The 25,583-nt window shown below is 42.9% G+C and overlaps 1 protein-coding gene across 1 annotated transcript in view; it reads right to left on the minus strand.

The window, feature by feature from the left end:
* Positions 1-25,583, minus strand: part of MYO1F (myosin IF) — an 87,969-nt gene that overhangs the window by 7,074 nt on the left and 55,312 nt on the right. The window contains exons 17-25 of the mRNA XM_039328468.1: positions 25,172-25,278; positions 23,306-23,404; positions 21,344-21,488; positions 19,925-20,039; positions 11,181-11,350; positions 9,199-9,344; positions 6,522-6,668; positions 3,795-3,943; positions 250-336 (exon numbers count right to left, since the gene is read on the minus strand). Coding sequence (XP_039184402.1) covers positions 250-336; positions 3,795-3,943; positions 6,522-6,668; positions 9,199-9,344; positions 11,181-11,350; positions 19,925-20,039; positions 21,344-21,488; positions 23,306-23,404; positions 25,172-25,278 — 1,165 coding nt within the window. The remainder of the gene's footprint in view (positions 1-249; positions 337-3,794; positions 3,944-6,521; positions 6,669-9,198; positions 9,345-11,180; positions 11,351-19,924; positions 20,040-21,343; positions 21,489-23,305; positions 23,405-25,171; positions 25,279-25,583) is intronic.

Raw genomic sequence — 25,583 nt, forward strand, 5'->3', positions numbered from 1 at the left:
TAGATTCAAACACCTATTTTTATTTATTATTTTCAACAACAACAAAAAAGGAAGCCTACTACCCTAAGTCAGCGATTTGCTTCTGTATATTAGTGAGACCGCATTGGGGACTCCCGGGCCACAGGTTTTCCATTCCTGGCTAGATCACGTTTTCATTCGTTCCTCAGCCAGGCCCTCAAACGTTCTCCTTACTTCTCTCCTGTCTAACGCTCTCACAATAGTCTTAGAAGCTGAGCACAGACTTCCTACCTCTTGGAATCGCTGGAGCAGCTCGGGATGGTGGTGGGTGCTTGGGAGGACGGCCTCTGCTTTGCTGGATTCCTTTCCTGGTGGGCTCTATAGGATGAGAAAAAAACAGGAAGGAAGGAAGGGTTGAAGGTGGAAGTTCTCTGACAGCATTTATTTTACCTGGAGTTAACCTTTGAGTGCCCAAACAAATACTGCCTCTGCAGAAGCATGGATTTCTCCATGGGCCACCAGTGATTTGAGGCCAACAGTGAAAAAACTTTTTCAAGTACGGGTAGTCCTCGATTTACAACAGTTCACTTAGTGACTGTTCAAAGTTACAATGTGGTTGAAAAAAGTGACTTTATGACCATTTTTCACACTCATGATCACTGCAGCATTCCTGTGGTCATGTGATCAAAATTGGCAACTGGTTCATATTTATGATGGCTGCAGTGTCCCGGGGTCATGTGATCCCCTTTTGCAAACTTCTGACCAGCAAAGTCAATGGGGAAGCCAGATTCACTTAACAACCAGGTGACTAACTTAACAATTTCAGAGCTTCACTTCACGACTGTGGCAAGAAAAGTCGTAAAATGGGGCAAAACTCACTGAAGAAATGTTTCACTTAGCAACGTTGGGCTCCATTGTGGTTGTAAGCTGAGGACTACCTTTATGTACCCAGGTAATCCTCAACTTATAGCCACAATTAGCAGCAGAATTTCCGCTGCTGAGCAAGGTGGTGTTTAAGTGAGTTGCCTCCGATTTTAAGGTCTTTTTTTGCCACGGTTGTTAAGAGAATCCCTGCAACTGCTAAGTAAAACCACGTGGTTGTTAAGCAAATCTGGATTTCTCCCATTGACTTTGCTTGTTGGAAGCTGGCTGGGATGGTCATGCTCCCCCCCACATGGCTCGGGGGCACTGCAATTGTCATAAATACATGTAAGCATATAATTTTGATCATGTGACCATGGGGACGCTGCGACAATTGTACAATGTGAAGACTGGTTATAAGTCACTTTTTCAGTGCTGTTGTAACTTTGAATGCTCGTTAAATGAGTGGTTGTAAGTTGAGGACTACCAGTATCTCTAAAGACATATGTAACCATAGGACTAGACCAGGGGTAGGCAACCTTGGCTCTTTTCTGACTCATGGACTTCAACTCCCAGAATTCCTAAGCCAGCCATGCTGAGGGGAAAGGGAAAGGTTTCCAAGCTGAGCCATGCTGGCTCAGGAATTCTGGGAGTTAAAGTCCATGAGTCATAAAAGAGCCAAGATTCCTCAGCCCTGGTCTAGACTATTTATGAGACCATCTGTCTGTAATTATTTCTGCTCATAACAGAACTGACAAGGAGCGCACACTCCCTCCCCTTCATTACACAATTTCACCTTTTTGGATTTAATGTACAATAGTTAGCTGGATTGTTGGTTTAATTGTATTGTTTGAATAGTTATACACTTTCCAGAAGCATTGCTTGAGGATGGGTGGCCATATAAGCCAAATACAGGTAGTCCTCAACTTACGACCACAATTGAGCCCAACATTTCTGTTGTTAAGTGAGACATTTAAGTTGCCCCATTTGACGACCTTTCTTGCCACAGTTATTAAGTGAATCACTGCAGTTGTTGTTAGTAACACAGTTGTCAAGTGAATCTGGCTTCCCCATTGATTTTGCTTGCCACAAAAGGGGATCACATGACCCCGGGACACTGCAACCGTCATAAGCGTGAACCACTTGCCAAGCATCTGAGTTTCGATTACGTGGCCACAGGGATGCTTCAATGGTCGTAAGTCAGAAAAATGGTCATAAGTCTCTTTTTTCATTGTAACTTTGAATGGTCACTAAATGAATGGTTGTAAGTCGAGGACTACCTATACTCCAGTGAATTGATGACTTTGCTTGTCAGAAGTTTGCAAAAGTGGATCATGTGACCCCCAGGGACACTGCAACCATCATAAATGTGGGTCAGTTGCCAAGTGTCTAAATTTTGATGAGGCGACCCTGAAGATGCTGCAATGGTCATGTGTAAAAAACTGTCATAAGTCACTCTTTTGGTGCCATTGCAACTTCAAATCATCCCTAAATGAATTGTTGTAAGTCAAGGATACATAAAAAATAAATATCAAAGGAGAGAAACCTTCTTTCTGCCTGTTCAAAACAGAACGGAAGGAAGAAATCTTTCCCACTCCAAAGTTTGGCTAACATGAACACTACTGTTGTTTTAATGCCAACTTGGAAAGCAATTATATATTTATCTATATATAGGCATTTTAATGAATAGATTTTCTCTGTGTGTTGCTCTTTAAAAGCCTAAACTAGGACGGGAGAGATGTTATCAAAGCTAAATCAATATTTATCTATCTGCCCTTTTGGGACACATTTATGAGCCAAAATTAACTTATGCTAGTTTTAAATTAAAAGATGCTGGCTCCTGGGGAGGAAAGCTATGGCAAATCTAGACAGCATACTAAGAAGCAGAGACATCACCCTGCAACAAAAGCATGTATAGTCAAGGGAAAAACAGTTGTAACGTACGGCTGTGAAAGTTGGACCATAAGAAAGGCTGAGCACCAAAGAACTGAGGCCTTTGAACTATGGTGCTGGAGAAGACTCCTGTGAGTCCCCTGGACTGCAAGGCGATCCAAACGGTCAGTCCTAGAGGAGATCAACCCTGACTGCTCTTTAGAAGGCCAGATCCTGAAGTTGAAACTCAAGTACTTTGGCCACCTAATGAGAAGGAAGGACTCACTGGAGAAGAGCCTCATGCTGGGAAAGATTGAGGGCAATAGAAGAAGAAGAGGACGACAGAGAAGAAGGTGGCTGGATGGAGTCACTGAAGCAGTAGGCGTGAGCTTAAATGGATTCCAGAAGATGGTAGAGGACAGGAAGGCCTGGAGGAACATTGTCCATGGAGTTGCAATGGGTCAGAACGACTTCGCAACTAACAACAACAAGTTTAATTTTTGTTTTGCGGCGTCTTTTCCCAACACAAAAAGCAACATACTTTTGAAAACTCTCTGCACAAAAATGCCTTCAAACAATGTACATAAAGAGAATTGATGACGGAAAAAATCACTTGCCCAGATTGATATATTGGGCAAGAGGGCAAAAACAAAACACATAACTCTGGTCTTTAGCCTGATGTAACCCTCTCCCTTCGGCACTTCAGCACAAACCTTCTTCTTTTGTATTGCCAGTATTGTACAAAACCTCGAAATGATCTAATTACCTGACTCCTGACTAGCAAAACAGGATCAACAGTATAAGCGATTTCTATTTCCCGACATCACGCCTGAAATAACACAGAAGGTTGCCAGGATTTGGTTAGCGGCATGCAAAATCAGGCAAAGAATAATTAAGAGCAACTGGACCTGCCTGACTATGGACAGCCGGAAAAATCTGAAGCTTTGAAACCTCAGCTTCTCTTGCCTCACCTTCAGTCAAACCAAGGCCTTATTGATGCTGGAACAGTGCCAGGAAGGATTCAGCTGACCAGGTTCCTTCAACCTCGGAATTGGCCCCCTCCTGTTGGCCTCTCAGACAAGACCCATAAGCCTGACACTTACTGGAATTTCTAGGCAGCCCGCTCCCGATGCTGACACAAAGATTTTTTCCCGACGATTTGAGAAGAGCCACGTTGCCTGGACCATTCATAAAAGTCACCGTCCGGGTTCCTCCTCCGCCCCAGCCTTCCTTCTTCACACGGAATTGTAGTCTGAAATGAAGAAAGAGGGAGACAATCCAGGTTATAACAATTTTAAGGTTTGCCTTGGTCTTAAAATGGGGTTGGGGCCACCTCCAGCCTCCAACCCTTCAAATCCTACACTTGGGAGTTGACTGAGAGCCCTCTGGTGATTCATCCAGGGGAGCCAAAATGGACCAAAGCACCGTTTTGCCCATCGATAGGATGGACTTCGAGGACAGCAAAAAAAAAAAAAAAAGAAAAAAGAATGACTTTATTATGCAAATCAGAATTAAGCCCCTGTCACTAGAGATGGCGAGGGACACAAAAAGACAGCTTGAAAAGGAGATTACACACATTTATGGATGAGTTGGCCATCAGTGGTCAGCAGTCAAGATTATTTATATACTATTATTATATACTACAATTTCTATACTATTATTTATATATTATTTATTTAAGTCCTCAACTTACCACCATTCATTTAAAGACCGTTTGAAGTTACAACTGTATTGAAAAAAGGGATTTATGACCATTGTTCATCAAAATTGGCAGGCTTGGCAGCTAGCCTGTATTTATGAGGGTCACAGTGTCCCAGGGGCATCGGATCCCTTTTGTGACCTTCTGACAAACAAAGTCAATGGCGAAGCCAAATTCACATTACAACTGGATTACTATATATATATATATATATATATATATATATATATATATATATATATATATATATATATATATATATATAATGATAAAGTTGGAAGGGACCTTGGAGGTCATCTAGTCCAACCCCCTGCTCAGGCAGGAAACCCTATATCATTTCAGACAAATGGCTGTCCAGTCTCTTCTTAAAAACTTCCAGTGTTGATGGATTCACGGCTTCTGGAGGCAGGTTGTTCCATTGGTTAATTGTTCTAACTGTCAGGTACTTTTTCCTTCGTTCTAGGTTGCTTCTCTCCTTGGTTAGTTTCCATCCGTTGCTTCTTGTCCTGCCTTCAGGCGCTTTGGAGAATAGCTTGACTCCCTCTTCTTTGTGGCAGCCCCTGAGATATTGGAACACTGCTATCATGTCCCCCCTCGTCCTTCTCTTCATTAAACTAGACATACCCAGTTCCAGCAACCGTTCTTTATATGTTTTAGCCTCCAGTCCCCTGATTATCTAACAACTGCAGTGATCTGCTTAATAAATGTAGCAAGGAAGGTCATAAAATAAGGGAAAACTCACTTAACAACTCTCTGGTTTAGTAATGGAAATTTGGGGCTAAATTGGGATTGTAGGTCAAGGATTACCTGTAATAATAATAATAATAATAATAGTAATAATAATAATAATAATAATAATAATAATAATAATAATAATAATAATAATGATGATGATGATGATGATGATGATGTTGGAAGGGACCTTGGAGGTCATCTAGTCCAACCCCCTGCTTAGGCAGGAAACCCTATAGTACCATTTCAGATAAATGATTGTCTAGTCTCTTCTTAAAAACTTCTAGCGTTGCTGGCTGAGGAATTCTGGGAGTTGAAGTCCACAAGTCTTAAAGTTGCCAAGGTTGAGAACCCCTGCTCTAGAGGCACCTGTACTTTTGTTCACAGTCTGGATATTATATAGGTAAGTCCTCGACTTACAACCACAATTGTCCCAAAATTTCTACTCTTAAACAAGACAGTGGTTAACTGTGTTTTGTCCCATTTTACGACCTTTCTTGCCATCGTTGTTAAGGGAATCACGGCAGCTGTCAAGTTAGTAACTTGGTTGCTAAGTGAACCTGGCTTCCTCACTGACTTTGCTTGTCAGAAGGTCGCAAAAGGCAATCTGGTGATCCCTGGACCCCGCACCTGTCGTAAGTACATGCCAGTTTCCAAGCCTCGAAATTTTGAACACGTGACCACGGGGTTGCTCCAATGGGCGTAATCAGTGGTGGGATTCAGCCGGTTCGCACCACTTCGGCAGAATCGGTAGCTAATTTTTTATTGCCCAGTCCCAGAATGGACTTCCGAGAGTGGCATCCACACATATATGAATCCCACCACTGGGCGTAAGTGTGGAAAACGATCATACGTCTCTTTTTTCAGTGCCATTGCAACTTTGAATGGTCACTGAACAAATAAATTGAGGACTACCTGTATGCGTGAGACAAAGATGGTGAAGTCAGCCCCTCCCTAATAAGTCACAGAGTAAATTGCAGATGCAGATAATGATGTCCGCAGTCTGGCAAGATTTTGCCTATAGGTATAAAAATAATAAAGAGCTCAGATTGGAAGAATAAACACATGTCGTTCTTGGTTTGGGGCCTGATACTCGGGGGGGGGGCTTTTTACTTCCAATCCGATTGCTATGATTTCTACGCATACAATTGTTTTCAGCAAAACCTGAAGTCCGATGAATCCGTAGCTGCTAAGACAATAGCAGAAAAAAAGGGGGGGGGGACTAGCAAGCATACTTCCGGCTGATGGTTGCTGTGGGAAACGGCAGTGGCTGAGAAGCTGAGGGAGGTTTTAAATTGTTTCCCCATTGTCAAGGCAGGGAACTGGTTTTTCTCTGAGCGACCTTTGGCAAATAAATTAGGTTTCCAGCCAACCCACCTCCCCCCCTTGGTCTGCTCACGTGTCACTGAAATGGAGTTGGAGCTTTCCTCGAGTGGCTTCTTCGTAGCGTTTGCACAGCAGGCTAATGACTTCTGTCTTGAAGATGGATTCCAGGAATGTATCCGCCTCGGCTTCGTGCAAGATGAAAAAATCGTCCTGTTTCGTGCTGGGGAGACCCAGAAATAAAGAGCCAGCAGGAGGAGGAGGAGGAGGAGGAGGAGGAGGAGGAGGAGGAGAAGAAGAAGAAGAAGAAGAAGAAGAAGAAGAAGAAGAAGAAGAAGAAGAAGAAGAAGAAGAAGAAGAAGAAGAAGAAGAAGAAGAGGAGGAAGAGGAAGAGGAAGAAGAAGAAGAGGAAGAAGGCGAAGAGGAAGAAGAAGAAGAAGAAGAAGAAGAAGAAGAAGAGGAGGAGGAGGAGGAGGAGGAGGAGGAGGAGGAGGAGGAGGAGGAGGAGGAGGAGGAGGAGGAGGAGGAGGAGGAAGAAGAAATAATGTCAGCTCTCTGAAAAGTAGGACAGATTCCTTTGAGCCCCAGGAGCCCTGAATAACGCTTGTGCCAAAGAGGGACTTCAGCCAGAGAGGTTTGGCTTGCAAGGACCAACAACAGCAAAAATCCCTTTTCTTCAAGCTCTTAAGACAAAGTTTTTTTTAGTCTTTCTGGCCCAATTATGCATCGCTGACAATGGTGGGATTCAAATAGGTGAACAAACAGTTCTCTGTGTGGATGCCGCTTCCGGAAGTCCGTTCTGGGCCTGAGCAACAAAAAATTAGCTACCGGTTCTGCCAAACTGGTGCGAACCGGCTGAATCCCACCACTGATCACAGCTCTTAGAGTCTGGAAGAAGCAGTTGAGCCTTTGAACTTGGCAATAAGTGGGGGGGGGAAATACCAACAAAAGAGCTGCAACAGGAAATAAATTTCAATTTTGACCTTGGATGCGGGTGGCATTTCCCCATTCAAGGGTGAGTGCAAGATGGGGGGTGGTCTTTCTGCACTCAAGGCTTCTGTTCAATGAGCAGGGACAGCTGTGACCAGAAACAGCTGTTGTGCCAGTTGTGTCCTTTCCTTCCTTACAGTATCCTCAATGTCACTGTCCACAATTTAGGAGCGTGTTGGAGGGTTAGATGGATAGCTTTTTCTCCAACATAAGAATGGCGGGAGCCTAGAGATGTCCATAAGGGCATTGTAAAAGTCAAAATAGTGGCTGTGAGCACATGACTCAAGCTTTTCCATATGTGTTACATTCAGGATTTCAACCACATGACCTTTTAAAACATACCTGCTGGGGCTTCTTCAATCAATCAGAATAAGGCTGGAGGGGACCTTGGAGGTCTTCTAGTCCAACCCCCCTGCTCAAGCAGGAGACCCTATATCAGTGATGGCGAATCTTTTAGAGACCGAGTGCCCAAACTGCAACCCAAAACCCACTTATGCATCATCGGGTGCCGGGTGGGCGTGGCCCATTGGCTGGGTGTGGCCAATTGGAGGGGTGTGGCCTATTGGGTAGGCATGGCTGCCGTGGTAACGGCAGACTGGGTGGGACTAAAAAGTTCAATCAGTCAATTCCAACTTTGCAAGATCTTTTTTTTTCCTGCGAGAAGTTGAAATTGAGTGATTGATTGAATCTTTTTTTTTTTTTGCACACGGCAGTGGAGGCCTAAAACGAAAAGGTTTTATAAAACCCAGCTGAAGGCCTAGGACTGGGGCGACGGTATGCGTGCCCACAGAGAGGGTTCTGAGTGCCACCTCTGGCACCCGTGCCATAGGTTCGCCACACCACCTATCAGGGTGTCAAATTGCCAGCCCACAGGCTGGATGTGTCACACAGAAGCCGCACCCACCCCAGCTCCAGCAAGGGGAAAAAAGTTGGGATAAGTTGCGACATGTCACGTGACGCGGTGAATTTGACACCCCTGCCCTATACCATTTCAGACGCAATTTCTGAAGGCAAGCACCCACAACTTCTGAAGGCAAGCTGTTCCACTAGTTAATTGCCCTCACTGTTAGGAAGTTTCTCCTTAATTCCAGGTTGCTTCTCTCCTTGATTAGTTTCCATCCATTACTTCTTGTCTTGCCTTCTGGTGCTTTGGAAAATAAGTTGATCCCCTCTTCTTTGTGGCAGCTCTTCAAATACTGGAATACTGCTATCACGTCACCCCTAGTTCTTCTTTTCTCTAGACTGGTCATACCTAATTCCTGCAACTGTTCTTCATATGTTTTTGTTTCCAGGTCCCTAATCATCTTAGTTGCTTTTCTTGGCACTTTTTCCAAAGTCTCAACCTCTTTTTTGTAATGTGACCAAAACTGGATGCAGTATTCCAGGTGGGGTCTTACTAACAATTTATAAAGCGGTACTAATACTTCACATGATTTTGATTCTATGCCTCTGTTTGTACAACCAAGCATTGTATTAACTTTTTTGGCTGCTGTATCATATGGCTGGCTCATGCTTCCACTAGCACTCCAAGGTCTTTCTCACAGTTACTGTTTTTGAGCCAGGTTTCGCCTAATCTGTACTCATACCTTTGGATTTTCCTGCCTAAATGTAAAACTTTGCTTTTCTCCACACTGAAACTCATTTTGTTGGATAGGGCCCATTGTTCAAGTCTGTCAAGATCTTTTTGGATCTTTTTGTCTTTTAACAAAAGCCGCTTGATGCTGTGGCCTTGTGGCTTTTTACAGGATGGGAACGCAGCTTACCTGAGAGATACTCGATTCACTCTTTGGACCTCCACTTTCTTCTTTAGCACCTCCTGGATCTGCCCTTTCTCAGGACCCTTTTTCACCTTCTCTCGGCCAATCAGATACAGGTGTTTGGGTGTTAAGATTAAGTCCCGCTTGATGGGCTGAGCAGATGGAAAAATAAGAGGCAGATGGCAAGATGTGTGAACTCTTTACAAGTGGTTAATCTGCTGAAAAAAATCCCTTTGTTTTTTGTTATTTTACGACTACCAAATTTCAAAAAAATATAAAACACAACCGAACCAGAGAAAACGGTTTCAAGGGAAAAAAAGGGAAAGGAAGGAAAAAGCAAAATTAGGGGGTGCAGACAAGAAGGAAAAAGACAGTACAGGTAATCCTCAACTTACAACCATTCGTTTAGTGACAGTTTGAAGTTACAACAGCACTAAAAAAAATTGACTTGGGACGGGTTTTCACACTTATGACCGTTGCAGCATCCCCACGGTCACGTGATCAAAATTTGAACATTTGGCAACTGGCATGTATCTATGACAGTTGCAGTGTCCTGAGGTCATGTGATCTGGCTTCCGACAAGCAAAGTCAACGGGCGAAGCCAGATTTCCTTAATGATTGCATGATTCAGTCAACAACTGTAGTGATTTACTTAACAACTGTGGAAAAAAAGGCCATTAAAATGGGCAAAACTCAACAACTGCCTTGCTTAAATGGAAATCTGAGGCTCGGTTGTGCTCATAAGAACTGAGAACTGCCAGTATAGAAACAAAATAGCTTCAGACTTTCTTTAGTACTAATACAAGCATAAAATATAATAACCACTTGAACTTGAGTAAACCATACTGTCATCCTGGCCCTCTTCGCTGCCCTTCACGCTTGCTGCCAACTTCCATGGAAATGGGGGGGGGGGAAGCAATGGGTATTTGGCAGTGGTGGAATTCAGCTTGTTCGCACCAGTTCGGCAGAACCGGCAGCTAATTTTTTGTTGCCCAGGCCCAGAACGGACTTCCGGAAGCAGCATCCATACAGAGAACCGGTTGTTCACATATTTGAATCCCACCATTGGTATGGGGGGGGGGGAGGAAGCATGCAGGACAGTGATGGCGAACCTATAGCACAGGTGCCAGAGGCAGCACTCGGAGCCCTCTCTGTGGGCATGCATGCTGTTGCTCCAGCCCCGCCTCCCCCCACGCCTCCCCTCCTCACCAGCAGCCCCTCTGGAGCAGAGTCGCCCCCGGGCAACAGGGACAAGACTCCGCCCTCACACCCCATAGTGTGCAGATGATGCTGTGGGGTGTGGCTGCCATGGTGCTGCAGGACTGCCTGGCAATCTGCTGCAGCAGGCCATGGAGGCGATGCGTGGCCCTGCAGGCGGGTGGGGCAGGGAGTGGGTGTGGGTGGAGCAGGCAGGGCGGGAGGCAGAGCGGGGGCGGGTGGTGGTGGTTTTGGGGCACCCGATCTCTAAAAGGTTCGCCATCACTGATGTAGGAGGTGTGAGACTGGAATATCTGAGAAGCGATGGGGAGGCCTGGGCTCAGCTTGGGTTGTTTGACATCTTCAAGGCCAACTGTCCTGGGAAAGGCAAGCACGAAGGAGGACCGGTGCACCTGGATTGGAGACGTTCCCAAAACATCCTCCTAGCCAACGATTGGACTCTGGTTGCCTGGCTACAGAGGGGTGGGCTCTGGGATTATTTTCAATTTGTCTTTTCGCTTGTGTTTACTTCAGACCTTGCCTGGTTTTTGCTGCAATCAGTTTTTTCCTAGTAAAAATGCCTTTTTCTCTGACTCTATGGAGTCAAGGGTTTTCTTTCCTAGGGACCGATTGAGGGGCAGCCCTGACACACACTCTCCAAAAAAATCTGTGAAGCTGTTTCAACATTTTAAAACGGTTTGACAAATGCCAAGAATTCTTCCAGGTTTTCGGAAAAAGAGGTCGTAGTTTTTGGCTCTTCCCCTCACGGTGGAAGCTAAGCTCCATCTTACCTTAAACCGCCTGTCGTACTTGGTGACTGAATCAGCAAAATCGATTCTCTCCCTTTTGCCCAAAAACTGGCGTAGTTCTGGTTTGTCTTCCATGCCCAGATAATCCCCCACGAAATTCCGGTTGATGCTGTTCCGTCGTCTCTCTTTGAAGTTGTACAGGATATGGGACGCTTGATGAAGAAGAGAGAACCGGGGAAGAGCAAAGAGTGAAGTGCAGTAGACTTTGATAAGTTCTGTGCAGATCGTTAAGACTGAGAATAATGTTATTGATTATAAACGTGGGGGAGATGTGCAGTTTAAAAATGTGAAAAAGAAATAAATATTTGTTTTAAACCGCTTTGAATCTCACTTGCAGTTACTATCCAACGTAGAATCATAGGGCTAGAAGTGACTTGGAGGTCTTCTAGTCCAACCCCCTTACTCAAGGCAGGCACCTTATACCATCTTGGTCAAATGGTTGTCCAGTCTATTTCTGAAAATCTCCAATGATGGTACACTGTCGGAAAGTTCTTCTTATTTCTAGGTGGGATCTCAATTTTACAAGCTTCCACTCGAGTAAAGCTATTCTCCAAAGTGCCTGAAGGCAGGACAAGAAGCAACAGATGGAAACTAATCAAGGAGAGAAGCAACCTAGAACTAAGGAGAAACTTCCTGACAGTTAGAACAATTAATCAGTGGAACAACCTGCCTCCAGAAGCTGTGAATGCTTCAACACTGGAGGTTTTTAAGAAGAGACTGGACAGCCATTTGTCCGAAATGGTATAGGGTTTCCTGCCTGACCAGTGGGTTGGACTCGATGACCTCCAAGGTCCCTTTTAACTTTATTATTATCGATCATCGCACAGTCAGCCAGATGTTCAGACTGGATTTGGCATTTTGTCTACCTATCGAGTCCTTACCCAGGACCTGGGATAGCAGATGTGGATGTTTGATGGTATTACAGATATCGTCGCAGGATGGAAGCAGTTCCTAGTAAGGCCGCCTTTTGCAATTGACTAATAGCAAATTTGTCAATGCCAATGGTGGTCAAGTGGTGCTCCAGTTGTTTTGGGATTGCGCCCAAGGAGCCTATGACTATTGGTACTACCCTTGCTTGCTTTTGCCACAGTCTTTCTATTTCTATTTGTAGGTCTTTGTATTTTGTTATCTTCTCCAGTTCTTTCTCTTCTATTCTGCTATCTCCAGGCACTGCCACGTCCACTATCCAGACTTTTTTTTCTTTCTTATTGACAATTGTTAAGTCTGGGGTGGTATGTTGCAGGTGCTTGTCTGTTTGAATTCTGAAGTCCCAGAGCAGTTTAATTTTATCATTTTCTATGACTTTCTCTATTTATGATCCCACCAGTTTTTGCTTACAGGCAAATGATATTTTTTGCAGATCTTCCAATGCACCATTGTTGCTACTTTGTCATGCCGCTGCTTGTAATCAGTTTGTGCAATCTTCTTGCAACAGCTTACCAAGTGGTCCACTGTTTCTTCAGCTTCTTTGCATAGTCGGCACTTACTGTCTGTTGCTGTCTTCTCAATTTTGACTTTGTATGCATTTGTCCTTAAAGCTTGGTCTTGTGCAGCCAGAATTAATCCCTCGGTCTCTTTCTTCAATTTTCCTGCTCTTAGCCATTGCCAGGTTTTATTATTATCTGCTTTCCCAGCTATTTTTTTCATGTATTGGCCATGTAGTGCTTTGTCTTCCCATGCCTCTATTCTGTTCTTCATTTGGTCTTTCTTGTAGGCCAGTTTGGTCTCTCCAGTAGTTAGTAAGCCTTCCTGATATACTAATTTCAGTGCATCTTCATCATTGTTCTTCAGATATTCTTCCAAAGCCATTTTTTCTTCTTCAACCATCTGATGTACTTGTAGCATTCCACGCCCACCTATTTGCCTTGGTAGATAAAGTCTATCAATGTCACTGCGTGGATGAAGGGCATGATTCATTGTCATTATTTTTCTGGTCTGCCTATCCATTGCTTTTAGTTCTGCTTGAGTCCAGTCCACTATTCCAGCTGTGTACCTAATGACTGGGATTGCCCAGGTGTTGATTGCCTTTATGGTATTTCCTCCATTGAGTTTGGATTTTAAGATCTTCTTCACTCTCTTGATGTATTCACCTCTAATCTTTTTCTTGACTTCAGTGTGCTTGATGTTGTCAGCTTGAAGGATACCAAGTATTTGTAGTACTCTTCCTCATCCAGACTCTTAATGTTATTTTCGTGGGGCATCTTGATTCCTTCAGTTTTCATTATTTTTCCTTGTTTGATAGTAAGTGTGGCACATTTGTCCAAGCCAAACTCCATTACAATATCTTGGCTATATATACGGACAGTGTTGAGCAGCGATTCTATTTCAGATGATGTTTTTCCATACAGCTTCAGATCATCCATATAAAGGAGGTGGGATAGTCTGGCAGATGTTTTTGATGTTTGATAGCCATGTCCTGAGTTATTCAGTATTGTTGACAGAGGAAACAGTGCAATAACAAATAGTAATGGTGATAATGAATCTCCTTGAAATATTCCTCTCTTGATATTAACCTCTCCCAGCCTCTCACCATTGATCTGCAACTGTGTCTTCCATTGTGCCATCGATCTTTGCACAAATTTTCTGATGTTTCTACTGACTCCTGTTATTTCTAGGCACTTTATTATCCAATCATGTGGCAGAGAGTCAAATGCCTTTTTGTAGTCAATCCATGCCACATTCAGGTTGGTCTTCCTTCTCTTGCAGTTTTCCAAGATCATTTTGTCTATTAGGAGTTGATCTTTTGTTCCTCTGCTGTTGGGGCGGTTTCCTTTCTGCTCAGGTGGAAAGAGATTGTTTTCAACTAGATGCTGTTGCACTGCATCAGCTACTACACCAGTTAGTAATTTGAAAGTTGTTGGTAAGCAGGTAATTGGCCTGTAGTTACCTGGTGTTGCCCCTTTTGCTGGATTTTTCATTATTAGGTAGGTTTTCCCAGTTGTTAGCCACTTTTCAATTTCTCCTCCTTGTAGTATATTGTTGAACTGTTTGGCAATGAGTGGGTGTATAACAGTTAGATGTTTCAACCAAAACCCATGCAGTTCATCTTCACCTGGTGCTGACCAATTTTTGATTTTCTTTGCTCTTTTTTCTACCATTTTTGTTGTTATTACTAGTTCTTTCATTTCAACTTCTGTTTTATTTGCATCCACCTCTTTTAACCAAGCCGCATCCTTGTTGTATTTCTTTGGGTTATCCCATATCTGCTTCCAGAACTGCACTGTTTCTTCCTTGTCAGGTACTGACTGATTCCTTGCAGTTTCTTCATTGATTGGATTGGTAGAAATGTTTCTGAATTGAAATTGGAGGTTCTGCCTATAGTTTGCAATTCGAGCTTCATATCTACTGATTTTCCTGGCTATAGCTGTTATTTGTTGCTTTATTATTTCCAGTGCTTCCTTGATCTTCCTTGTTTCTAAGTGGTATTTCTTGATTAGGTATTCTTTGGTCTTCTTGTTCTTCAGCTTCTTTTCTTTCATCTGTTCTAGCTTGCTTGCATGTGATCTTAACTTGCTGATCTTATTTTCTAGTCTAACCTTCCATTTTTCTGGTGCACTGTTTGTTTGTTTTTCTTCTTTGTTGATTTTGCATCCCAGGTATTCTGTTATAACTGCAGCTGTGCTGTACATTAGTTGGTTTGTTTCTTGCAATGAATTGGTGCTTATACTTGATATTGCAATATTTGCATCTTTTAATGCTTGTGCTAGCTGTTTCTTTGGAACAAGCTTCAATGCAGGTAGCCTTATTCTGTTGTTTTTGTGCTGTTCTAGATGCTCAGTTATTCTTTGTTTCAATTCTTTTATTTCTTTAGTTAGAGGGTTTTTTTCTTCCTGAGGTAGAGGTGCCTGGTTTCCAAATGAGAACAGTTGTATATCTCTGCTAGATTCCTTCACTGCCAACTCCCCCTGGTTTGCCTCTACATTCTGAATTACTTCTGGTAAGGCTTTGATTTCTTTGCCCTGGGTAAACCTTTGCAGTTCGTCCAATTCTGTTTCTGTGAATACTTTATTTCGTGTTATAAATCGGCGTTGATCTGCTAGTCTCTGTTCTGTTATTTCTGATTCTGGATGTTGTTCTTTCCAGAATTGGTGCATTCGTTTTAGATATCCTCTTCTTGTTGGACTTGATCTGTAGTAACAGATCATTATTTCTTTGTTTTCCATCACTGTGTATCTGCGACGGGTAAACACCTTTTCTTCCAGTAGTTCTGCAGCTGCTGGCCCTGGTTGCTCAGCCAACAGTCCTGAGTCCTGTAACCCATTTTTCACCAGATATCCAGGAACTCCAATATCTAGTGCGGACCTTGTTAACCCGGGCGACGTCCGAGCCGGTATGGCATTCTGAAATTTACGTCTCACCATATTTTTTATGGGAGAGACACTCTTTGTCTGACTCCTCTGATGAGACCTGTCCAGTATGGTTGAACCTCTAGCATAGCTCTCATCTTCCTCAGAGTACACAAGCCCCACAACCACGTCAAGGTAGTGCCTCACTGGGCACTACCTGACAGTTAGAACAATTTAAGAAGAGACTGGACAGCCATTTGTCCGAAATGGTATAGGGTTTCCTGCCTGACCAGTGGGTTGGACTCGATGACCTCCAAGGTCCCTTTTAACTTTATTATTATTATTATTATTATTATTATTATTATTATTATTATTATTATTATGGATCATCGCACAGTCAGCCAGATGTTCAGACTGGATTTGGCATTTTGTCTACCTATCGAGTCCTTACCCAGGACCTGGGATAGGCAGATGTGGATGTTTGATGGTATTACAGATATCGTCGCAGGATGGAAGCAGTTCCTAGTAAGGCCGCCTTTTGCAATTGACTAATAGCGAATTTGTCAATGCCAATGGTGTTCAAGTGGTGCTCCAGTTGTTTTGGGATTGCACCCAAGGAGCCTATGACTATTGGTACTACCCTTGCTTGCTTTTGCCACAGTCTTTCTATTTCTATTTGTAGGTCTTTGTATTTTGTTATCTTCTCCAGTTCTTTCTCTTCTATTCTGCTATCTCCAGGCACTGCCACGTCCACTATCCAGACTTTTTTGTCTTTCTTATCGACAATTGTTAAGTCTGGGGTGTTATGTTGCAGGTGCTTGTCTGTTTGAATTCTGAAGTCCCAGAGCAGTTTAATTTTATCATTTTCTATGACTTTCTCTATTTTATGATCCCACCAGTTTTTGCTTACAGGCAAATGATATTTTTTGCAGATCTTCCAATGCACCATTGTTGCTACTTTGTCATGCCGCTGCTTGTAATCAGTTTGTGCAATCTTCTTGCAACAGCTTACCAAGTGGTCCACTGTTTCTTCAGCTTCTTTGCATAGGCGGCACTTACTGTCTGTTGCTGTCTTCTCAATTTTGACTTTGTATGCATTTGTCCTTAAGGCTTGGTCTTGTGCAGCCAGAATTAGTCCCTCGGTCTCTTTCTTCAATTTTCCTGCTCTTAGCCATTGCCAGGTTTTATTATTATCTGCTTTCCCAGCTATTTTTTTCATGTATTGGCCATGTAGTGCTTTGTCTTCCCATGCCTCTATTCTGTTCTTCATTTGGTCTTTCTTGTAGGCCAGTTTGGTCTCTCCAGTAGTTAGTAAGCCTTCCTGATATACTAATTTCAGTGCATCTTCATCATTGTTCTTCAGATATTCTTCCAAAGCCATTTTTTCTTCTTCAACCATCTGATGTACTTGTAGCATTCCACGCCCACCTATTTGCCTTGGTAGATAAAGTCTATCAATGTCACTGCGTGGATGAAGGGCATGATTCATTGTCATTATTTTTCTGGTCTGCCTATCCATTGCTTTTAGTTCTGCTTGAGTCCAGTCCACTATTCCAGCTGTGTACCTAATGACTGGGATTGCCCAGGTGTTGATTGCCTTTATGGTATTTCCTCCATTGAGTTTGGATTTTAAGATCTTCTTCACTCTCTTGATGTATTCACCTCTAATCTTTTTCTTGACTTCAGTGTGCTTGATGTTGTCAGCTTGAAGGATACCCAAGTATTTGTAGTACTCTTCCTCATCCAGACTCTTAATGTTATTTTCGTGGGGCATCTTGATTCCTTCAGTTTTCACTATTTTTCCTTGTTTGATAGTAAGTGTGGCACATTTGTCCAAGCCAAACTCCATTACAATATCTTGGCTATATATACGGACAGTGTTGAGCAGCGATTCTATTTCAGATGATGTTTTTCCATACAGCTTCAGATCATCCATATAAAGGAGGTGGGATAGTCTGGCAGATGTTTTTGATGTTTGATAGCCATGTCCTGAGTTATTCAGTATTGTTGACAAAGGAAACAGTGCAATAACAAATAGTAATGGTGATAATGAATCTCCTTGAAATATTCCTCTCTTGATATTAACCTCTCCCAGCCTCTCACCATTGATCTGCAACTGTGTCTTCCATTGTGCCATCGATCTTTGCACAAATTTTCTGATGTTTCTACTGACTCCTGTTATTTCTAGGCACTTTATTATCCAATCATGTGGCAGAGAGTCAAATGCCTTTTTGTAGTCAATCCATGCCACATTCAGGTTGGTCTTCCTTCTCTTGCAGTTTTCCAAGATCATTTTGTCTATTAGGAGTTGATCTTTTGTTCCTCTGCTATTGGGGCGGTTTCCTTTCTGCTCAGGTGGAAAGAGATTGTTTTCAACTAGATGCTGTTGCACTGCATCAGCTACTACACCAGTTAGTAATTTGAAAGTTGTTGGTAAGCAGGTAATTGGCCTGTAGTTACCTGGTGTTGCCCCTTTTGCTGGTTTTTCATTATTAGGTAGGTTTTCCCAGTTGTTAGCCACTTTTCAATTTCTCCTCCTTGTAGTATATTGTTGAACTGCTTGGCAATGAGTGGGTGTATAACAGTTAGATGTTTCAACCAAAACCCATGTAGTTCATCTTCACCTGGTGCTGACCAATTTTTGATTTTCTTTGCTCTTTTTTCTACCATTTTTGTTGTTATTACTAGTTCTTTCATTTCAACTTCTGTTTTATTTGCATCCACCTCTTTTAACCAAGCCGCATCCTTGTTGTATTTCTTTGGGTTATCCCATATCTGCTTCCAGAACTGCACTGTTTCTTCCTTGTCAGGTACTGACTGATTCCTTGCAGTTTCTCCATTGATGGATTGGTAGAAACGTTTCTGATTGGATTGAAATTGGAGGTTCTGCCTATAGTTTGCAATTCGAGCTTCATATCTACTGATTTTCCTGGCTATAGCTGTTATTTGTTGCTTTATTATTTCCAGTGCTTCCTTGATCTTCCTTGTTTCTAAGTGGTATTTCTTGATTAGGTATTCTTTGGTCTTCTTGTTCTTCAGCTTCTTTTCTTTCATCTGTTCTAGCTTGCTTGCATGTGATCTTAACTTGCTGATCTTATTTTCTAGTCTAACCTTCCATTTCTCTGGTGCACTGTTTGTTTGTTTGTTTTTTTTTGTTGATTTTGCATCCCAGATATTCTGTTATAACTGCAGCTGTGCTGTACATTAGTTGGTTTGATTCTTGCAGTGAATTGGTGCTTATACTTGATATTGCAGTATTTGCATCTTTTAGTGCTTGTGCTAGCTGTTTCTTTGGAACAAACTTCAATGCAGGCAGCCTTATTCTGTTGTTTTTGTGCTGTTCTAGATGCTCAGTTATTCTTTGTTTCAATTCTTTTATTTCTTTAGTTAGAGGGTTTTGTTCTTCCTGAGGAGGAGGTGCCTGGTTTCCAAATGAGAACAGTTGTATATCTCTGCTGGATTCCTTCATTGCCAACTCCCCCTGGTTTGCCTCTACATTCTGAATTACTTCTGGTAAGGCTTTGATTTCTTTGCCCTGGGTAAACCTTTGCAGTTCGTCCAATTCTGTTTCTGTGAATACTTTATTTCGTGTTATAAATCGGCGTTGATCTGCTAGTCTCTGTTCTGTTATTTCTGATTCTGGATGTTGTTCTTTCCAGAACTGGTGCATTCGTTTTAGATATCCTCGTCTTGTTGGACTTGATCTGTAGTAACAGATCATTATTTCTTTGTTTTCCATCACTGTGTATCTGCGACGGGTAAACACCTTTTCTTCCAGTAGTTCTGCAGCTGCTGGCCCTGGTTGCTCAGCCAACAGTCCTGAGTCCTGTAACCCATTTTTCACCAGATATCCAGGAACTCCAATATCTAGTGCGGACCTTGTTAACCCGGGCGACGTCCGAGCCGGTATGGCATTCTGCAATTTACGTCTCACCATATTTTTTATGGGAGAGACACTCTTTGTCTGACTCCTCTGATGAGACCTGTCCAGTATGGTTGAACCTCTGGCATAGCTCTCATCTTCCTCAGAGTACACAAGTCCCACAACCACGTCAAGGTAGTGCCTCACTGGGGGATTATTATTATTATTATTATTATTATTATTATTATTATTATTATTACTTCTTCTTATCCTGCCCTCTGGTGCCTTAGAGAATAAGTCAACCCCCTCCTCTCTGTGACAGCCCCTCAAGTATTGGAGACAGTTACCATGTCCCCGTAACCCTTCTCTTCAATGGGCTGGACATACCTAGCTTTCTCAACCGTTCATCATACTATTTAACCTCCAGACTCTTTATCGTCTTTGTTGCTCTTCTCTGCACACTTTCTAGGGACTCAGCATCTTTTTTTGTAACACGGTGACCAGAATGGGACACAGTATTGCAAGTGTGGCCTGACTAGTGGATACCATCATGTCCTGAAAACAAGGGCCCTTCCTACCTTCTTCTCGCATCTGCTCATACTTCCTGATGGCGATGTGATGGCGCCACGCTTTCTGGATGACCCGGGCGTACCCATCAAACTTTCGTTCCCGCATTTCCTCAAGGAGGAAGAGCTGGCAGCAGAAAGAAAAATATCACTTGAAGGCAAGCAGAAGAGAAGGAGGAACCCCCCCCCTTGCAGTTATGCTTTTAAAAATCTCCTATCAGCCCCACCGGGTAGGCCAGACCAAGAACACAACCCCACAGGAAGGCTAAAACTACTTTTATCGAAATGGCTATAATAACAGAATCTTACACCCTGAGTTGTGCTACCCCCTCCCCTTCACATGTGACTTAGCAATCCCTTTCCAAATACCGTATTTTCCGGCGTATAAGATGACTTTCTAAACCATGCAAATCTTCTCCGAAGTTGGGGGTCGTCTTATACGCCAAGTCGTCTTATACGCCAGAAAATACGGTATTATCTACCTGTTGTGGACTTAGGATATGAGGGGTCCTTGGTGCTCTCTGAGCTTGGTTGTTTTCTTGAATATGCTTCATTGCCTAAACTAAGTAACATCATCAGTGCTGAGCTACAAATACAGATAGTCCTCACGTTACAACGGTTCATTTAGTGACCGTTTGAAGTTACAACATCATTGAAAAAAGTGACTTAGGGTCGTTTTTCACATGACCGCTGTGGCATCCTCATGGTCACATGATCAAAATTCAGACGCTTGGCAGCTGGTTCATATTTACGACGGCTGCAGTGTCCTGGAGTCATGGGATCCCCTTTTGCGTCCTTCTGACAAGCAAAGTCAATGCGGAAGCCAGATTCACTTAACAACCCTGTTGCCAACTTAACAACTGCAGTGATTCACTTAACAATTGTGGCAAGGAAGGTCATAAAATAAGGCAAGATTCACTTAACAACTATCTCACTTAGCAACGTAAATTGTGGGCTCAATTGTGGTCGTAAGTCGAGGACCACCTGTGTTCCTCAACCCTGAATACAAATATTCTCCGTTATTGGTACTTATGCTTTGCCATTTGCCACTTTATTGCCAGTGGTGGAATTCAAATACCTGAACAACCAGTTCTCTTATTCGATAGAGGCCTGGGCCTCTGAGGCTTAGAACGGACTTCCGGAAGTGGTATCTATGCACTTCCGGCGGGCCGTTCTAGACCTGGGAGGCCTAGACTGGACTTCTGGAAGACAGCCGGTTTTCTGAATGCAGCAAAATTTAGCTACTGGTTCTGCTGAACCGGTGCAAACCAGCAGAATCCCACCGAGCCTTGCGTATCTCCATCAAGGTTGCCTTCTTTACCCTCAGTCTTGTAATTCAGTTTTTAGATTATATTTTTTTACATGACATCAACAATATCAACAAAAGAACCTCGTTTTTCAAAAGAGGTAAGCTAAGGTGGCCTAGCTTACCGACTCTGGATTCTTGACAAAAATCTTTGTGCGGCCCATCTGATACTGATCCACATCCATGTTGACAGACCTTAACAAGTGCTGGACTCCTTGGCGTTCATCCCCTCGCCACCTTGGCCACGTTTCTGGGGTCAGGATGGCATACCTTAAGAAAAGAAGCACATGTATGTGCTCAGATAATAACCCCAAATAACATCCAAGGAGTCCATGACTATAAACATAATCAGTTTTCTTGAGGGTCAGCAGGATCCATTTCATTTTTGTGTGTGTGATCTGTGCAGATATAATGCTGAAAAAATGCTGTTCCTTCCCCCATTCCACTTCCTCTCTTTCAGAAAATAATCTGGTTTTCTTCTCTTGTTTTCCCCCCAACCCAAGGATTTAAGTATCTCAGAAAAAGTGGAAACCTCCATTCCTGGCCATTGACAACAGTCAATTCTATATTATCCATTCCTGGCCATTGACCAAAGTCCAAATTCCATAATCCATTCCTGCCATTCACAAAAATAATTATCTGGAGGGAAGGTGGGAATGAATTAGTATAGGAGGGTGTCCACGGTTCCCCTGGGAGAGGTGAAGAATTTGATGAATGAGTCTCTTTTTCCTCCCAGCTAAGCCTGGCCAAAAGGTTGACTGTCAACACACACTATCCTACAGGGATTAGCTCAATCATAGTAAGACTGTGTAACTCTTGGTTTTAGGGCTGCCTGCATCCACTTATTTTCCCTCTTTAGTTCTGGATAGGGTTGTGCTATTACAGACAAAACTGGTGCATAATTTAGGGGTCCTCCTAGACTCACAGCTCCTGTTGAAGGAGCAGGTGGCAGCTGTGGCCAGGAGAACTTCTGCCCAACTTCATGTTGTGTGCCAGTTGTGTCTCATCTTAAACCAGGAGGCACTAAACATGGTGACTCATCCTTTGATCACCTCCCAAGTGGATTACTGCAATATGCTCTACATAGACCTGCCCTTGGAGAACACTCTGTTGTTACAATTATTTCAGAATGTAACAAACAATTATGGACATATGTTGACATACCCATGTTACATCTTTGCTATGTCAGCTGCACTGGCTCCTACTATGTTTCAGAGTGGAATTCGTGGTGCTGGTCGTCATCTATAAAGACCTTCATGGCATTGAGCTAGGTTATTTGAGGAACTGCCTCTCTTCAATGATGTCTACCTGTCCCATCAGGTCCAGCAGAAGGGAGATGCTCTGGATCCCAGAATCTTGTGGGACCCAGGAAATGTGTGGCTGCATTAGCCCTTTGGAAGACCATTCTACCCAAGATTAAGTTGGTGCTTTGGAAAAGCCCTCAAGACTTGGCTGTTTTCTGAGCATGGGTAGTTAGTTGAATGCATGAAGTATTGGTTGAACTGATGTTTTTTCAGATATCATTTTATGCTTCTTGTTTTTGATTGCTGTATTTATTTTATTGATATTTTAAATTTGGTTAGCTGCCAAAGTCATATTGTGAAATGGGGGGGGGTTTGTATAAATCATCTCATATCATCATCATCATCATCATAGTTGGAAGGACCTTGGAGGTTGCTTTTCTCTTTGGTTAGTTTCCATCTATTCCTTCTTGTCTTGCCTTCTGGTGCTTTGGAGAATATGTTGACCCCTCTTCTTTGTGGCAGCCTCTTAAATATTTGAATCTCGTCTCATCTCTTCTCTAGCCTACCTATCCTATCCTATCCTATCCTATCCTATCCTATCCTATCCTATCCTATCCTATCCTATCCTATCCTATCCTACCCAACCCTACCCTACCTACCTACCTACCTACCTACCTACCTACCTACCTACCTACCTACCTACCTACCTATCTATCTATCTATCTATCTATCTATCTATCTATCTATCTATCTATCTATCTATCTATCTATCTTCTCTCTCTCAGTCTTTCAGGCAAGGAGCTACAGCACCAGATTCATGATAACAGCAATCTAACTTCTTACCTTTGCAGGAATTTATGAAAGACTCTGCGATATGCAAATCCAGCTCGACGGACTCGGATATTCTCCTTCAGTCCCAGGTACTCCACTTGGTGCTTCACCCTGCAAGATGTATGTGTAACATAGGAGGGAGATGTACCTCTCAAGGACATTAGTCTTATGAAAATTGATAATGAGGGAAGTACAGGTAATCCTCAACTTATAACTTTTGTTTAGAGACTGTTCAAAGTTACAAAAGCACTGAAAAAACCAGTGGTGGGATTCTGCCGGTTTGCATCGGTAGCTAATTTTTTGTTGCCCAGGCTCAGAATGGACTTCCGGAAGCGGCATCCACACAGAGAACCAGTTGTTCACATATTTGAATCCCACCACTGGAAAAAACTGATTTACAATTGAGCCTCACCTTTATGACCACTGCACTATCCCTATGGTCACGTGATCAAAATTTGGATGCTGGGCAAACAAGGATTGCAGCATCCCAGGGTTATGTGATCACCATTTGTGATCTTCCCATCTGGCTTCTGACAAGCAAAGTCAATGGGACAAGTCAGATTCACTTAACGACTGCATGATTTACTTAACAACTGTAGCGTGTCAATGCTGCTAACATTGGATGTTCTTGCTTTGACAAAATATGAAGAGGCCGCCACTCTGTGATGACCCAGGGCCCCGAACAGAGGCAAAGCAATTAGCTGGTCAGAACAATTGTCTTTTTAAGCACTGCCAACGTTCACCCAACAGCCCCCACATATGCTGGCACAAGTTCAATAAAACAGTTAGGGAAGTTTACATGGTTCTTTAAAGTAAAACAGATAACAAGCAAACGTATAATCCTTTCAACTCCTAGCTTGCCTGTGAACTGCAAACTGCAAAACTGCAGACAGCAAGAAGAAATCAGCAGGAAGCAAATTTGGTCCAAACTACAAAGTGTCCAGGTACAAGAGCACACTATCACAAGAGTTCATGTTTGTTCCCGGCAAATGTCCCACCCCATTGCGTCTCCTTAAATCCTACTCCCCAGGTGTGCCTTGTGGAGTGGGGTGTGACGCTCTCCTCCCGAGCAAGTGAGCCTGCCTCCGTTGTTTCCTCCTCCTCTCTGCTCTCCTTGCTTTGGGATCTGGTGGGGAGGGGCCTTGCTCCTCGCCTGAACTTCGCCTTCCCTGTTCCAAACTTGAAGGGCCCTGGCCTGCTTCAGCCTGCTCCTCCCCACAGTCCTCCAAAGCCACAGACACCCCCTCCTGGGCCTCAACAGAGAACTCCATGTCGTCCTCAGAGTCAGACTCGGATGGAGGCATGACACACTCTTTCTATAAGCTGTGTGGTACTTTTAGAGTTAAATTAGATGATGCTGGGAGGAGAGGAGAAAGAATGTGTGTGGGGATTAGTTAAGATAAGAAACCGTGGGCTACAGAACAGGAAGGGAAACTTTGCCCTTCAAACTGATTGGAGAATGTGATTTATGACTGCAAATTAGAGGAGGGAAATTATGATTGAATATTATGTGCTCAGAGGAAGGGAATTCAGTTCTCGGCATCCACCATGCTGTGCCGAGGCTTTATTTCACGATTAAAGACTTTTGAGGATAAACAATGGCTGGAAGTTCTTTGAAGTGTTTCGTTAGTCGGAACCATGACATAGTGATTTGTTTAACAACAGTTGCAAAAAAAGGCTGTAAAATTAGGTGTAGCTCTCTTAACTACTATCTTGCTCAGCAATAGAAATTTTGGCCCCAGCAAGGCCATAGGACAAGGATTACCTGTAACAGGAGTGGTTAATATCTTAAATGCCCTTTAAGAAGATTAACTTTTGCTTTTGGTTCATGGTTTTGATGGAGATTTTTGCACCATTGGTTAATTCCTTCTCTCTTACCTACTCTCTTCCCAGTCTCGCGGCCTCTTCGTCTCATTGGGTTTAATGCAACGGATGTAATGAGGTGTGCATTTCATCAGCGTTTTCACAAGATCGTTGGCCTGTTTCTGGGGAGATTAAAGATTCTTGGTGTCACCCAATCTGTTACTTAAATTCCACCATGTTCTGTTCCAGAGCACCAAAAATAAAACACTTTCCAAAGGAAAAAAGAGGCTTCTAGAATTCTCCCTGTCAAATCTTCTCACTGAAGTTTGAAATGTTGTTGTGACCTGATCCTTCCTTGGGATGTAATAATAGTATTAGGACTCCTTCTATTATTTATTTATTTACATACTTATGTTTATCCTGCCTTTTTATTTTTATAAATTAGTCAGGGCAGTGCACATATTCCTTCCTCTTCCTATTTTCCCAT

Source organism: Crotalus tigris, unplaced genomic scaffold, assembly GCF_016545835.1.
Source record: "Crotalus tigris isolate CLP2741 ecotype Arizona unplaced genomic scaffold, ASM1654583v1 scf7180000024379.1109085, whole genome shotgun sequence".
Classification (NCBI taxonomy): domain Eukaryota; kingdom Metazoa; phylum Chordata; class Lepidosauria; order Squamata; family Viperidae; genus Crotalus; species Crotalus tigris.